The sequence below is a fragment of the Micropterus dolomieu genome, linkage group LG23 (genome assembly GCF_021292245.1).
Source record: "Micropterus dolomieu isolate WLL.071019.BEF.003 ecotype Adirondacks linkage group LG23, ASM2129224v1, whole genome shotgun sequence".
Lineage (NCBI taxonomy): Eukaryota > Metazoa > Chordata > Actinopteri > Centrarchiformes > Centrarchidae > Micropterus > Micropterus dolomieu.
In genome coordinates this window covers 30,948,999-30,964,544 of record NC_060172.1, presented here as the reverse complement: position 1 = coordinate 30,964,544, position 15,546 = coordinate 30,948,999, and the positions used below count along the sequence as shown (strand labels likewise).

Sequence of the window (15,546 nt, the reverse complement as noted above, 5' to 3'; positions counted from 1 at the left end):
TATCACTGATCAAAGCGATTACTGTGCTCTGGTGTTACTTTTTTGAAAACATCAAATCTCAAATAACACCTCATCTTTATTCATCTTCTCATAACACAAAAGTCAACTCATTTTTTCGATTTCTATAACATAAGCTGAAACAAAAACCAACTGCTACTGAAAATAAGCTGCCTTAAGACTGCTGCTGATTTAAAGGCAATTAGCTGATGAGCTGGAATTCTCTGCTGGCGTGCTCACCCGCTCTGTGCAGGTCGCCGTCGTCCTTAGCTTTTCCTCGATCTCCTTCCCGATCTTCTGCACCGTCACTTGGGTCTGCTTGATGGCTCTCTGGGCTGTGTGAAGTCTGCAGGACGAGAACACAAAGTCACGTTCCACACACTGGACCACAAGAACCCCATGCTGAACTGTGTCTCTAAAACCTGCTAAATTGACTGGCTTCACCAGTTTTGTGACTATAGTAATTCATTTCATCTAGCTTGGATGTTCACAGTGAGGGTTTGGAGGGCATTGTCAGAATAATGACAGTCCCCATGTGAAGCAGTCATTGTGCAGTGTTTGTTATCCCTCCTCATTTCTTTTTCTGATTTGCTGGGTTTGACCTCCATTGTTCCAGCCCGACTGCTGAGTATCCTGAACTGTAAAAGTTAATGACGACTTTTGACATTAAACAAAAGGACCAAAACAATATTGCAAACATTCCGAGTTCACAGTTCATTAGACCAGACGGATCAAGTTCTTAAATCCCACAAACCACAAATATGATATCTAACAGAAGTTTAAATCATTATTAATTTCTAATATTCTAACCACATTATGAGATCAAAAGTTGTCCGGTAAACCCAAAACCCATCAGTCCCAGGAAGCGGAGACAGCCGTTAAAAACTAACTAATTATTTTAAACCACAAAGATGGAGGCCTTATTCCAAATGCCATGTCACTGTCATCACTGAAATAGGGAACAGCAACATCAGTACACAAATGACAAGCCAGCGTATTATTTAGACCATAAATCACAGAGGAAAAATCACTCCCAAGTATGTTTTCTTGAAGTCCGGAGCCCAGAGAAAGAGACAAAACCCCCTTTAACACAACTCAAGGGACTCAAACAACCCAGTTCCAGACAACAATCCCACATGTTGAGAATGAGTTACAAAGGACAGACAAAGGGGGGGGGGACTGGCAATCAGCATTCATTATTGTCAGGCTGGTGTTAGATCATCCACTTCTTGCTAAATGTCTCAGGACTGAACACTAATGGTTAGATTTCTTTCTTAATGGGTGATCATCTCTCCTGGTTGGCATGTTTCTTTCTCTCCTAACTCTATCCCTGTGGTCCGGTCATAAGGGCCATGTGAATGAGGTTTTCCTTAGGTAGGAGCTTGCTGTGTGTCTTCAAGAAATTGCCTCTTGAGTGGGTTTACTTGTAAGAGGCTCTTTTTGACACGCTTCCAGCTTGGTGGGGTCATTTTACAAATCCTTTTTGTTATGAAACTCACACAGTCACCTCTAGATATTATTGCCTCTTTCTGGCAACCAACTCCGAAAAAAAAAAAAAGTATTTTCTATGAGCTTTTGGGAGGAGTCCTACAGGAAAATCATTTCATATTTTCTGCCCACATTTTTTTTTATCTGTCTGAGGTGACAGCGATAGCAGCTGGAGATAGTGCTTTGGAACATCAGGGCAAATCTGTTTTGACAGCTTCATCTGTTTAGGTGACTGCCATGGTAGAATCTGATATGGCCTTTTCCCCCAGGTGAGAATGGTTATCTCCTCTCTCCTTTTCACGCATGTCTGCCCCCTTATCATTGCCTGAGTTTTGGCCTAACGCCCGCCCATCAGGCTCTATCACAACCTACGGACCAGCAGGGGGCAAAGGGCGGGGTTCCCACAGTGAGCCCTCATTAAGGCCGCAGTTTAATCGCTGGGCAACTGTCCAGTGAACGCCTTCTCACGAGCTATGACGACTTAGGCGTGAGAGGTAACTTACAACTGCCACGGGGGATTTGCAGGAAGTTATGACTGAGCCTGTGCACTCAATCCTAGATGCTGATTAACATCAGAAAAACAATAACATTTTCTCCTTTGACTGTGGCACTCGATCCTGCAGGGGTGTCAGATGAAATGTGTGCTTTTGAAACTCAGATTTTTTTGATAAACAGAAGGCATCTATTTTCTTGTAAACAATCTTTAATAGGGGCTTTTTAGATCTAGTGAAAATGGTTAAGATCAAGTAAATGAATATGGATGACCTTCCAGTCTTACAGTGCAGTTGGAGACGTGGCAGCCTCTCTGACCCAGGTCTCACGTTGTCTGTTCATTTACCTTTACTGATTATCTTGAAATAAATATTCTCCATGGTTCATATGCTGTATTGTGATCCAGCATCTGCAATTTTGCAATCAGGGCTGAGAAGGAATCAGCAAAGGCAGATGTGTCATCTGGCACATAAAGATAAGCCAGAGAAAGATCTGCAGAAGACACCAGGAAGTGCGCTGTTCGTCTGAGAGAAACTAAGACTGAAACATCAAGTAGGCCACATTGTAAGGCCTCATGTAGCACAGTTTCTGAAACGCAGAGTTTTGAACGAAAAGAGGACAATTGACATCACTATGTAAAATCTGAAGTTGGTCACACAAAACGGTCGTTCTTTCTTCTCTGCACAGTCTTAAAATTCCTTACCCATGTCACTGCCAAATTTTATGTTCCTAAAAAAACTTCAAACTCAGCAGACAAATGCAATGGCTTCTTCCCCTTACCAAAGCAGTATTTTAGATTTACTGAACATCGTGCCGCCTGACCTGTCTTCCAGCTGTTCATCACCTGCAAGGGTGCCCAATGCACTTGTCAAACAAACATGGCTCAGAGGAAACAAGCCCAAGGACTAATGACGGTATTGAATTCATTCCAGTAACCAGTTTTCAAACACCACAGGCTGAACAAGGCAGCCAATTAAGCCATTCAAAACAAGCTCTGAGATATTTTGTGACAACAAATTGAGGATAATGCCCCACTGTCACACCTCTGCCAGGGACAAAACAGACAACACCACAGTAGGAAAATCAAAACAAACAACACTTCTAAATTTGGTCTGTATCTCATTGCCAAAGAATGTCAACACATTTAACCACTTGCTATTCACCTCACCATTGTCTCCACTTACATAGAATAAAAGATAAGATTACTGGGGTTTCTTTGGCGAGCCTGCATGATGTGCAATTTTCCTCCAGGCCGATGTTTTTGTGGTGATCTGTGTTGCTATAAGCCATGTTTATATGACAACTACAACAGAGATGCAGAGAAGCCAAAGAGATCTTGAGAAAAGATATTTTTGGTCTCTAAAGGGGTCAAAAAGGGGTCAAGCGCTCCGCAGACAATTATACAAGTCTGGATCCCCAGTCATCAGCATAAGTGTCTTGCTTCTCGCTTAAACTGCCTGGTATGGTAAGCCAAAAAGCATAAATGAAAACAAAAAATGGAAAGGCCTAGCCACAAAACAGTGTTAGTTTCAAATTGGGATATAGACAGCAGATAGCAAGCACCTCCATGCACCTCAGAAGCTCTAGAGACAGTAGGAGAAAAATAAAAAAGCAGAAAAGGATTGGAGAGGTAGTGAGAATGGAAGGCAGACAAGCTGTGTGTGTGTATATATATATATATATATATATATATATATATATATATATATATATATATATATATATATATATATATATATTTTTTTTATACCTTTACCTTTTCTCTCAACATTAAGCTTTTCTTATTACCGTTTACTCTTTATTAGTCTGTAGGGTTTTGGTCAGAGCCGTGAGATTGTTTTCCCTCTCTTGTTGTTCCTCTCCTTTCATTGAATTTTCATTCCAGGCCGGGAGAGGATCTCTGTTCCCCAAAACATAGAAACCTACACTGTGTAAATGATTATGCATCCCTTTGCTCGGGGCCAGACGCCCAAAGCTGCCCTAGGAAGCAGATCTCTGGACCAGCTGTATGTGTTATAGTACTTCTCTGTTTATTCTCTTTTATTAATAAATTCTTCAAAGACGGCTCAATTATTTGCTTAATCCCTCACCAGCAATATACAATTTCCTTGAATCTCAGGCTGAAAAAAATATGAGTGTTGCAGGCCCACTGACTAAATTGAAAAAATAACCTTAAACCTCTTCTTAAATTTTGTATATAGGGTTTGCTGTAATTCTGTGCAAGTCCACTCCAGAGGTGTGAAATCAAAACACAAGCATCCACATTCAGATCTCCACATTGATTTAAAGCTCAGGCGGTCTGTTTGTTTGCGCAGTCTGGTTCCTTCTGGTTGAGACATGGGACGTAGTTGTGGTCCCACAGCCACAGATTCCAAATCCAGCTGGACCACAACAACGTCCCGTTGATGAGAACTCAAATTCGAATGTTTTTTTTTTATTGTCCTCGATGGAGGAAATTTGTTTTCACAGACAACATTCAGTACACAAAACAAGCACACACTGCACATTATACAGAACTACATAAGAACAGTGGCCACAGCGTCCAACCAGCATGTGAGCAGACCTCATGGGCTGCCTGCATTATCACCTCAACAGCTTTTGAGACATGAGAGACTCCCCACAGAGTTTCACTATCACTATGCACTGCTTCTGTTGACACATACTGTACTTACATACATAGTCCACATAGCAGCATAGAAAATCAACTCAGGAAACATAGGCAACATATGGCTCTGATCATGGGGAGAAAAAAAACAAAAAGTTTCCCCTTTAGGCACTAGGCGTTTGAGACAAGTTTAATCTGTCACAGCACCGAACTGTGAAAGTTGTGCCCCACGAATGATGTTTACCACGTGTCACATGCACCACTGTTACAATATACGTGAACCATCAACATTCAGCACCTAAATTGGTTTTGTCGTCATTATAAATACTATCTAACATCTAAAAGCAAGTGCATAACTCTTTGCTTTCAGAAAGCTGTGAGTAAGAACTGCAAGGCCACTCAAGTACTTCCTCTTATCCACTACTTCAATGTGACATAGGCCATAAAAGATGGCCTCTAACCATTATTAACTGGAACAGTAAACCACTTTGTCACTCTTTTTGCCTCTCCATGTCAAATAGTCATGTGATGACACAAGTCAGTTCTACCATCAGTCCAATCAGGCTTCCCTTCCTCTGCTCGCACATCAAACCTTTACTGTTAAGAAGAGGAGTGTACTTAGGAGGTTGAGGAACATCTAAAAATGTATTAATAGTGCAGTATCTACAAAAGGAAAAAACAACTTTGTTGAACAGCTGGTTCATCTTCATCACTGTCTCCTTGGCTTTCTTTCTGCCCAGCTCAATGTAGAATGTGACTCAGTCTCTTTCTTAACATGGAAGACTCTTCTAAAGAGACAAGACGTTGCTGATTGATGATCTGTACTCTCCCTCTTCATCTCTCCATCTGAGAGCTGTAGTGTTTTCTAGCCCACATCACCATGTTGTCAACCGTAGCTAGGCTTAAAAGCAGACTGTGAATCTGCTGACAAATTATCATTAATCAAGACCAGTGGGTTCTTAGCAAAGCAGCTCTCATCCTTTTCCGTTAAAGCACTGCACTTAAGAAGACTTAAAAAGTTTGCTCTGGGCCAAGGCAGAGTGGGAGAAAGTTGGGTGAGAATGACACTGTGGGTGTCCCCTGTGGGCATACGTTGCTGCTCTTACATGATTAAAATGTCAGCGCCAGCAGCATGTAAACATGACTGCTAAATAAAATTTATATAGTGCATGCAACTACGTAGATGAGCCAATAATAAAATTGGAGATTTCAACCCAAAGCACAATCCCACAAGCAGCACTCCACCTGAAGGGGATGTACCAGAACAGGTTTACATGATTTCATTTTCAAAAAACACCATATTTTGTCATATTGCACATTTCCACAGGTCCTCTTTTCACCTTGTGTTGAAGGCTTCATTTTAGCTATGGAGTGATACATCTTACAAGATCTTTGCTGGGAATTGCACATGCGCAGTTCCTAGTTAAGGACTACTAGCCAATCAGAGGCAGAGTAGGGCGGGTCGTGAGAAGCCGGTAAACACAGCTTCGGTTGAGCTGTATATGTTCCCCTTACCAGCTTAGCAACGTGGACTGGAGCAAGAGTTTCACAGTGGTGAGTTATTAATCTGTAACAAAAGTATCTTTCACCCATAAAGTTTTAACTGAGCGCTGTCTCTACATCACAGTAACAACTTTATGTCCACTGACTGCCTGGAGGGTAGCTGGTGTTTGGAAGGGAGAGGAGAGGCAGCAGGCGGTTGTATCGGACCAGCTGCAAGGCGAGCATTATGACGCGCATTTTGCTGTGACCTCACAGAGAACAAAAGGAAAGGGCTGGACTACAAATGAGCTGTTTTCAGAGCAGAGTTTTCTGTGGGAGATGGGAACTCCCTCTGGGCTGGACTTTGTGGTTTTTCACTTTGCAAACCTATTACATGCACACAAAAGGTATATAACTCAATAAAGGAGAGGGGAAAAGCCAAATATAATATGACCCCTTTAAAGCACTTTAAAAAAGGCAGAGCTCTGCAAGTCAGAAACTAAGTGGTATATATGGTTATGTACCAGGGGGGTGGGAGGAAAATCCCTGTTGGAGTGTACAGTATCTGATTAATCATTCTACAGTACATAATCATAAACCATGTTCATATGAGTCCACTGAGCCAAGGAAAAACTCTGACAGTAGTGAGGCGCTGCAGGCAGGGCAGTGTGTGGGAAGAGGGCGATCAATGTAACCGTGTTAAACTCCACAGAGTCCCACAGGGTGTGGATAGAAGAAGAGGATAAGAAAGAAAGCTGCAATAATAGAAGAAGCAAAGGCAAAGGTCATAAAAGTTATGATACAAACTGGGCTTTTTTCCCCCTCCTGTAAGCTGCTGGGGAGGCAATGGTATCCTCTCATATAAACATAAACCATGACCACTAAGTTCACCCGGCTCCTTTTTCTTGACACTGCAAAATGTCTGTGACACATTTATGTCCCCCTATTTAATTCGTATGGTAGGAAAACGCCAGTGGAAGCCTTCATAATGCTCATAATAACAGGATCCTTATCTTATTTTGGACGTGTCCAACTTGAACCTTCCAGATATTCATGTATTTAGTTAAAACCAGGTGTCATTATGTTTTTATGTGATCAGGCGTTGGTTAACAGAGGGTTTCCCTCGGGGGAAGCCTTGGTGATGCTGAAAGCTGCGTTTACATCCGACCACATTTAAATATAAATATAGGACAACACGCCTATGTTTGTCAACAGATGCCACAACTGCCATGTGTTGTCTCAAGTCCTTAATTACTTGTACCAGAGTTCCTCTTCTAGCAAGCCACTTACTCAGCAAACCTCTGTCTCCGTCTTGTGGTGTAAATTTGTATTGCAACCTTTTTTTTCCCCCCAATCATCAGTACTTTGATTCTAATCAAAATCCCAAATCTGACCTGGCATAGTAAAAGGTCACTTCATTGGGATAGATTGCTTAAAATGTTCCATATATTTGTCCCATTATGTCAAAGACATGCGGTGGAGAGTACAGGCTTTGTGGCTTTATATAAAGTTAAAGACCAGCAGAGCCTATTTGATAATGGCTGAAAAAATGTGGGCTTTCCTGTGGCACCATCTGCTGGAATACAAATAATGGCTAAAAGTTTAATCACATGACCAACTGCGCAAAAAAAGTAAATAAAAAATCTATTTGAAGAAAGAATAGTTGGGTTAAAAGAAATCAAATATAGTGTAAATCATTCTTTGTAAGTAGTCGAAGTCCGCTGCACATGAGAGAAATGCAATACATTGGATTAACGTTCAGTTCTAATATGTTGATGTAATGCAGCTACATGGCATGAATCTTACCTGAGCAAAGAGAAAACACTGTAGGAGTTCCTGACTGAACTCTGGTCGACCTGAAGCTGACTGTTCTTCTTCCGCTCCGACTGATCCTGCAACAGCCACATGTCAGTGTTTCAGTCCCGAAGCCAAACAGCGAAAAATAAAGCTAATGGGATTAGGACTGGGTATTCCATTATGATGCAGAAGCTCAGAAAAATGGACAAAAGGCTGTACCTTGTGATCAAAGTCAGCTGCATAGTAGCCATCATTCAATCCAAATATGATCTCATTTGGATTCCTGGATCGAATCTGTGGACGAAGTAAGGCAGTAGAGGCTCATTGTAGGGACGGAGACAGAGAGAACAAAGGACAGCGGACATCTGGATGTGCTGTATCTTTTTACGAGCTTTAAAAATAGTCTCACTCTGAAAGAATGCCAGTAACACCGAGTTATATCATGATGGCTTTGGCTCATTTCTCATAATGATGTTCAGCCATCACAATACAGACACCTCATTTTAGCACAAGTTGCAATTTTAGCTTATTGCTGCTAATTACAGCAAGTGTACCGATCACTGAATCACTGAAACATGTGTCTGCAAACTTTTCTTCTCATTTTAACATCATTACCCTGGTGAGCAGCACTGCAGCACATTTGCTTGTTACATTACCACCACTGACATATATTTGAAATATATGGGGGGAGAAATGGAAGAACAAATATAATTTCTTGCCTTTTGATTCCTGTGAGTTTGAGTTTCTGTCACAGTGTTGGCAATTGTTGTTGACAATGTTATATGTATTGTATTTTAAATTCTTTTAAAATGCCCTTCATGCAGCCCCTCAGTTCATCCCGTCTTAAACAAGCAATATTAGCTCCTGTCTCGTTAAAACCCCCTCCTTAAAAACGTCCACTTTCTTCTGACTGGCCAACTTGCTGAAACCTACCAAAGGGCAGCACCAAGTGCTTCTGAGCAGTGCAACAATAGATGCTGCTTGAGTGGAGTATTTTCAGGGCCAGGGCTCAGTGATTACTATACAAAAACAACACAACTTTCTTCACTGATTTTGGCGAAACTGGATCATGTTTTGTGGAGAAAAGATTTTCTAGACTTCCCTCTGATGTTCTCTGACTGCTCTGCTTTAACTTTGGGTGATTTACAGTTTTTCCTGATTGACAGATGGCGGCAGTCCAGTCTGAGCAGAGTCAGCTAAAGTCTGGTCTCCAAACCAAATTTTGTCAACACACGTGAAATGTGAAACGGGAAATGACGCAAACCTACACAGTAAACAGCTGTTGTTTGTTATAATAAAGATAGCAATTATAAAGACAAAGAACATGGGTGAAAGAATGGATTAGCACACGCACTTAGCAGGGATCGTCTGAGCTACAGAGAGCTAGAGTGAGTAAAAAGTGTTTTGCGGTGAAAAAGTAGCTGCCTGCTCTCGTTGGCTGGATGTGAATGTCGAGTCGCCGACTCTTCCAGATATTTGGCATGCTAGATATCTGGCAGACGTCGGCGATGTGGCAGAAATGTGTCGGGGAGCCGTTTTGACGCGTCCTTGAGTAGTTCACACATAACGACTGGCGACCACCGATCGATCGCTGATTTACCCCTGATCACAGCCCGACGGTCACCGAGCTCACCGACCGACAAATCAGGCTTAAAATCGTGTAGTGTGAACGACACTACACGATTTTAAATCAGCGATCGACACCAGTGAGGGTGGTTACTGTTGTTGTGTTGTTAATAAAAAAAAAGGGTCCAGGTGGGCCATGCTGGGGGCGTGGCTGGGGGTGGTTACTGTTTAGTTGTTACATCACAACCTTACGGAAGTCCTTCAGCTCATTTAAAAGACAGTTTCTGAATACCGGCTGTGTGCATTTCACATTCTAAGAATTTAGGAATTTCTGCAGTGTAAAGATTAAGACCATTTTATTCTAAAATGCAACCAACGACTCAGTGATAAACATATGCAATGTTGTGATGCTCTAATTTACCTACATAATTTGACAGATGTGTTTTCATTTTGAGGTCAAAATTAAGAATTTACCATTTTGTGTCAAGTGTTGCAAATTGATAGATGGATTTTCAGATATCAAAACTATTACTTCAGTTTTACACGTCATGTAGACTGTGTGTACAAATGACAACAGCATTCATAGGTTTTTGCGCTCACCACTTATATCTCCCCATGTGGCCTGTACACATCTCCTACCAGACAGGGATCCTTGTGACAAAATTGGATATTATACAAATAAAGATAGCTATTATCATTTTCATGTGTGTGTTGACTGACCTGCTGTCCTGTGTATCTGAGGCCATCCAGATTGACCTTCCATTCTATGAGGAGCTGGTACTGTTCCTCCTGTCCTCCCCAGATCCTCACCACAAAGCAAGACACTGAGGTGTCCAGAAGGTCTGGCAGCATGCCAAAGTCTAGGCTCCGCCAAGTTGGATTCTGATAAACACACACACACACACACAAGGTTTAGCAGTCACTTGTAGAGGATAATGAGTATGGTAAGAGTACAATAATACCAAACATAACAGCTACTGTAACTAACAATAACAGGTTTAATTGAAGCTACTTATGTCAGAGACAATACAAGCGTGAGTGTTTTGTTTTTATATGCATACTAAAAAGTATTGATAAAAAAAAAAAAATTTTAATAAAAGTGTGTGGTACCCCTTTTAAATTCAAAGTTATAATGTGATCCCTATCCAATGTAAAGTAATTGAATCATCCTGTTCTACATTAACCTGACAAAGTCTGATCCCTCCTACAGTTTGGTCTCTGTCCTTGAACTTCTGGACTGACAGCACTGAGTACTGGATCTAAAAAGCACTGCAGCCATTTACATCATTCAATTATGTACCATTTCCCTCCATCAGAGAGAAAACTCTTGCTTTTAGGGTCATTTTCAAGGATAGGCAGGAGAAGAATGTCAAAAGCAGAAGTACAGTCCATAGGGTAGGCTAGTGGAAGTTAGTAGCGGAAGCAAAGGGGCTAAGCAGTTAGAATGAAAACAGGAACACCAACAGGAAACGTTTCCCATGACAAATCATGACAGGAAGGAGACAGAATACTAGAGAACGAATGTCAGCAAGGATGATAAATTCAACAGGAGGAAGTTGGGCTGAGAGATGACAGGAGTCATGACTCCTGCAGTGCATTATTCAGTTTGTCTGCCAAGGGTACAGAACAGGATGCCTGGAAGGCAGCTTAGGTCAGCTCATGACTCGGCAGCAAGCCTGACAGTAATGGCTTGCTATAGCTTCCTGCAGACCTGCATCTGGGCAAATAAGAGTCGGAACGGCCGAAGAATCACGTAGTAATATACAGCTGGGTCATTTACACAACTGACTGACGCTTACAGGCCGAGAGAGAATGCTGCATAAGGGAACAGCACATATTCAATTCATGTTGATGCAAGTCTGGCATTTTATCCAGCAAAGCATGTTTTCAAAGCACTTCGCAGTAACTTTGAAGTTTGAAACCAGTTTAAGTAAAGTTAAAGTGAAATAAACAAATCCAGAGGTGGCTAAACTGTGGCGGGCAAATAGGCAGCAGGTATAAATGTCAGCCACGGCATCTATAAAATACAGGAAGCTTGTCTTCCTTCATCATGGCACAGCACATAATGACCAGTGTACATTACTGACACACTGCAACGGCAGGCTACAGGTAATGACAACATCCAGACCCTATCCCAAGAGGCAGACATTAAGAGTTTGAAGGTTTAGGTAAGTATACTCACCAGTGAGTCTCGTATGACTTCACTCTTGTAAAAATCTATAAAGACATCAAAGAATGCTGATTAAAAGAAGGTAGAAAACACTCATGCACTGCACACTGGATTAAATCAACTCTCAGCTCGGCTTTTAATTTGGGAATTCAAACCACTTTCTGCTGAAGAGCAGATAAACTCTTGACACTGCTCTCCACACAGCGAGGAGACCACTGTGACTACATTGGATTATGCGTTCTGTTTCAGAGCTGGGAGCCATACATTTAAAAAAGACCTGAATGGATAATCTTTAAATCAACACTCCCACGGAGCCCAGAGATTTGGCCACTGGTTCAATGTCCATGCTGCGGCTCCATAAAGTGTAAACTGACAACATTATAAGCTCGGGGAGACAGATTTTGTGTTTGTAGATGTTAAATCTTGTGTCCAAAATCATTGCACTATATAACTAATATAATCTATTTTAGGGTGGACTGTCCTGTCCTCCAATCACACATTGGCTTGAGATGCTCACTGAATTACTTAACCATCACAAACCATATAATGACAATTAAAGCAATTTGAATTTTCATATTTGACATGATTGCCTTAGCTATTTTGACCATGTAGCAGCTACAGTTGTTCAAATGAGGTGGAAAATACTTTGTTTGGGAAAACATGGCGCAAAGAAATATAATCTAATAAAAGGTTTACATGTCTTACATGTGAGATTGTAGAGAACAGAACAAGCAATGTTATCCACTGTCAGTCCTCACACAGAGGAAGGTGTGTGTGGGAGGGCTGCTAACACTGACCTCTAGATATGCGGTCTCCTATACAGAGGTGGAGGGTGAAGTAAGTGTCCAGCAGTGGGGAGCCATTCTTGTTGACGATGTTTCTGGCTGCGATGCTCCGGAGATGACGCAATCGTCTCTGTTTGGCAGGGGTAAGATTAAAAAGAGATGAAGAGAGAGCGAGGATGGATGAAAAGCACGTAACAGACATGTATTCAGGTTCATTCCAATCAGGTGATGTTCACTGGCAAATACTATCTAGGCTGTTCTGAAGGCACCGAGTCCTAACTGGGTCCCAGGAGAAGTAAAAAAGAGATGCCTCTAGATATCAGTGAAGTATCACATTGTGTATCTTATATATAAACAGCCTAAAATAGCAGTTATTTAACATGCATGGAGGGCAAGACCAGTTGTGACAGGCTGATAGATGTTAGTCAAATAATGGAGGCATGACATCTTACAACTGAGTAGCCAGTGAACTCAGCCATGACTGTCAGGCATGACTGAGTTACCAAACACGTGACAGTCACATGAGAAATGTGCCAACGTTTTTAGCTCTAAAATGATTGATTATGATGACATGATCGCAGAATTTACAGATCAAAATGAGCCAGCTATGGAAAAGCCATCATTTCTAAACATGTAACTTTCTGCACAAAAACAAAAGGTCCACATATCAGTTCATCTTCAACAATTAAGCAAGTAAAGGTTTAAAGTGAATCTCTAAACCAAACCACCAACAGTTTGCATCTACAGGGTTTGTTAATTAATAAGTTCTTTGCAGATTGGTTTGCCTACTTTAGTAAAAATCTAATATCTTTATATAAAATAAACTGTGAGTGGAAAGCAGGTGTGTGTGCGTGTGTGTGTGTGTGCCAGCGCGTGACTGTGGAAACACAAGACTCCGCTTCAGGCAAACATGTCACCACAATCACAACTTCTCCCTTGACCAGCGGGCCGGGCCTTTCTCCTGCCACTATGTTCGGAATAAATCTAAGTCATGGGATTCCCTATAAGATTAAGGGCTGCAAGAACAAAAACACTGATTGTTCTGCGAGGGACTTTTAACCCCCCTTAAAAATGTCACAAGAGCACATTTCTGAATGTGCTAATGTGGACCACAGGCAGAGAGAAATGGTTGTGAGTACACGTGTGCAGTATGAAATTACTGTGCTCTGTTACGCTCTCCAATATAAAACTACACTAATATCACAGGCCTTTTTATAAACTACACGTTCTGACAAAAATCTAAGTTAGGTCCACTACCTATTAGTTTACCACATGTCATGATGTGATCAAAATAGCCAGATGGTGGTTTGTGAGAAAGAGATTAGTATGACAAAGCTTATTAGCTGGTCACAAGCCTTCCGCTGAACATCTGTAATTTGAGCATGGCATCCCAGTTCCTTAGAAAATGGTCAGGACAAACTAAATCAAAGCTCTGGCTTCAAACAGTTAGTGAAACAGAGCTGTACTTTGCAGCTAGGGGATTCCCTTGTTTTATTTGAGTAGACCTGATATGAAGCTACACCCTGACACAGCATTTGCATCCACTCAGAAAACTAAAAATAAATAAATCTTAAAAATATTAATAAATCCTCACTGTTCAAACTGTTTTAGAAAGGAGATTGCAGGCTGCAGTTTGTGGTACTCTTGTTGGCATTTCTAATATTTAGTCTACCCTCATTGATATATCATTGTTTCAGCGAGCTGTAACTAATAAAACTGGCTACTGAGTGTATGATATTACTATATAACCATCCATACTCTTGAATTATGTACACAGTCAAGCCTCTGTAACAGCTAGAAAAAGCCTTAGTACATTTTTACTAGGGATACAGTGATCCAGACTTTTCAGTCCCGATACAGATACCAATACCTGGGTTTTGGGTATTGGCCAATGCCAATGAGTACTGATCCGATACCAGTGTAATATTAATAATCTATTTTATGTTATATTTTGCAGTGCTTCTGCCATCCCTTGGAAACATTGGCTTGGCATATATTGCAAGTAGCCTTCTTGGCGTGGCAAGCGTGAAATCCCTCCAAACTGCTGACCCCTTGTTTTTAGCTCCCTCCATGCTATGTTATCTCTCCTAGCGCACTGTTGCGGTCTACCCATAGTACACACGTAATTAAATTGAATAAATTAGCCCCATAGATTGGCCCCCCTTGTCACAGATACCCAATCCAGCTATTTGAATCCATATTACGTCGATAACCAATTTCGGTATCGGATCAGTGCATCCCTAGTTATTGCGTTATTATTTGGCAAGCTTTTAGCAAATCTATATATCTTTTGGTACTGTGAACCAGTAGGCCAGCAGAGCAATGTTGCTGGGATAATTTGTTTTAATACAAGTTAGAGAATATCTGGAAAATACACAATCAAATTCAATCAATTTCAATCAATTAAACCTGCAGTGGGGAACTTGTGTCTCCCCCTTCTGACAGTGAGAGAAATTACACAAGTCTGTGGACAAGCACTTATGTTGTACAGGCCCTGCCATACTTAGTTACATAAAATCATTAAGGAACAAATAGTTAGATCTCCTGGAGTAAGAACAAATTGAACGCCCAACTTAAATTATCATGCTCTGCCCATCATGTACGCTGCTTATATGGATTAGGTCACGCTAAGCAACGCAGGCCAATGAGACGTTGGAAAGCTGAACTCTATGCTGTGTAAGTGATACCCACATTAACAACCCCAACAGTATGCAACACCCAGCAGGGCAACTTGATGAAAACATGTTGCGGCTTGTTCAAGAGATTTCAACTGCATGTATTTGAGATAGGCTGCACTCAACAGTTTCACAGTTGACTAAAGTTAAACTTAGTCCACACCTTGCTGGGAATGTGGAGCAGCATACTGTTAGGATTAGTAGATTCTAGTTTAGATATGGAGTCCTGATCTGGACTGAAGTGCTTTGATGTAGGTTTGTAGCTTAGTCCAAGAAAGCCCTGCTGCATACCGGACTCACTGGAGGTTGTGTGCAGATCAGATGTTTGTTTTTAAAACTGCACAATATTCATATGATTATTGGCCTAATAAAGATATACAATGTGGATATCCTGTTTCTCAATACAATCGATATCTAGCGTCTGTGAAACTTTGATGGACCGATGTTACAGTCGTCCAAAAGTTGTTAAACTGTCATCTGCCGACGTTT

General features: G+C 41.3%; 1 protein-coding gene across 1 annotated transcript in view; it reads right to left on the bottom strand.

Annotated features, from left to right (window-relative positions):
• The window catches only part of uvrag (UV radiation resistance associated gene), a 95,865-nt gene that overhangs the window by 75,510 nt on the left and 4,809 nt on the right, over nt 1-15,546 (bottom strand). The window contains exons 3-7 of the mRNA XM_046040146.1: nt 11,610-11,644; nt 10,148-10,309; nt 8,081-8,155; nt 7,871-7,956; nt 238-343 (exon numbers count right to left, since the gene is read on the bottom strand). Coding sequence (XP_045896102.1) covers nt 238-343; nt 7,871-7,956; nt 8,081-8,155; nt 10,148-10,309; nt 11,610-11,644 — 464 coding nt within the window. The remainder of the gene's footprint in view (nt 1-237; nt 344-7,870; nt 7,957-8,080; nt 8,156-10,147; nt 10,310-11,609; nt 11,645-15,546) is intronic.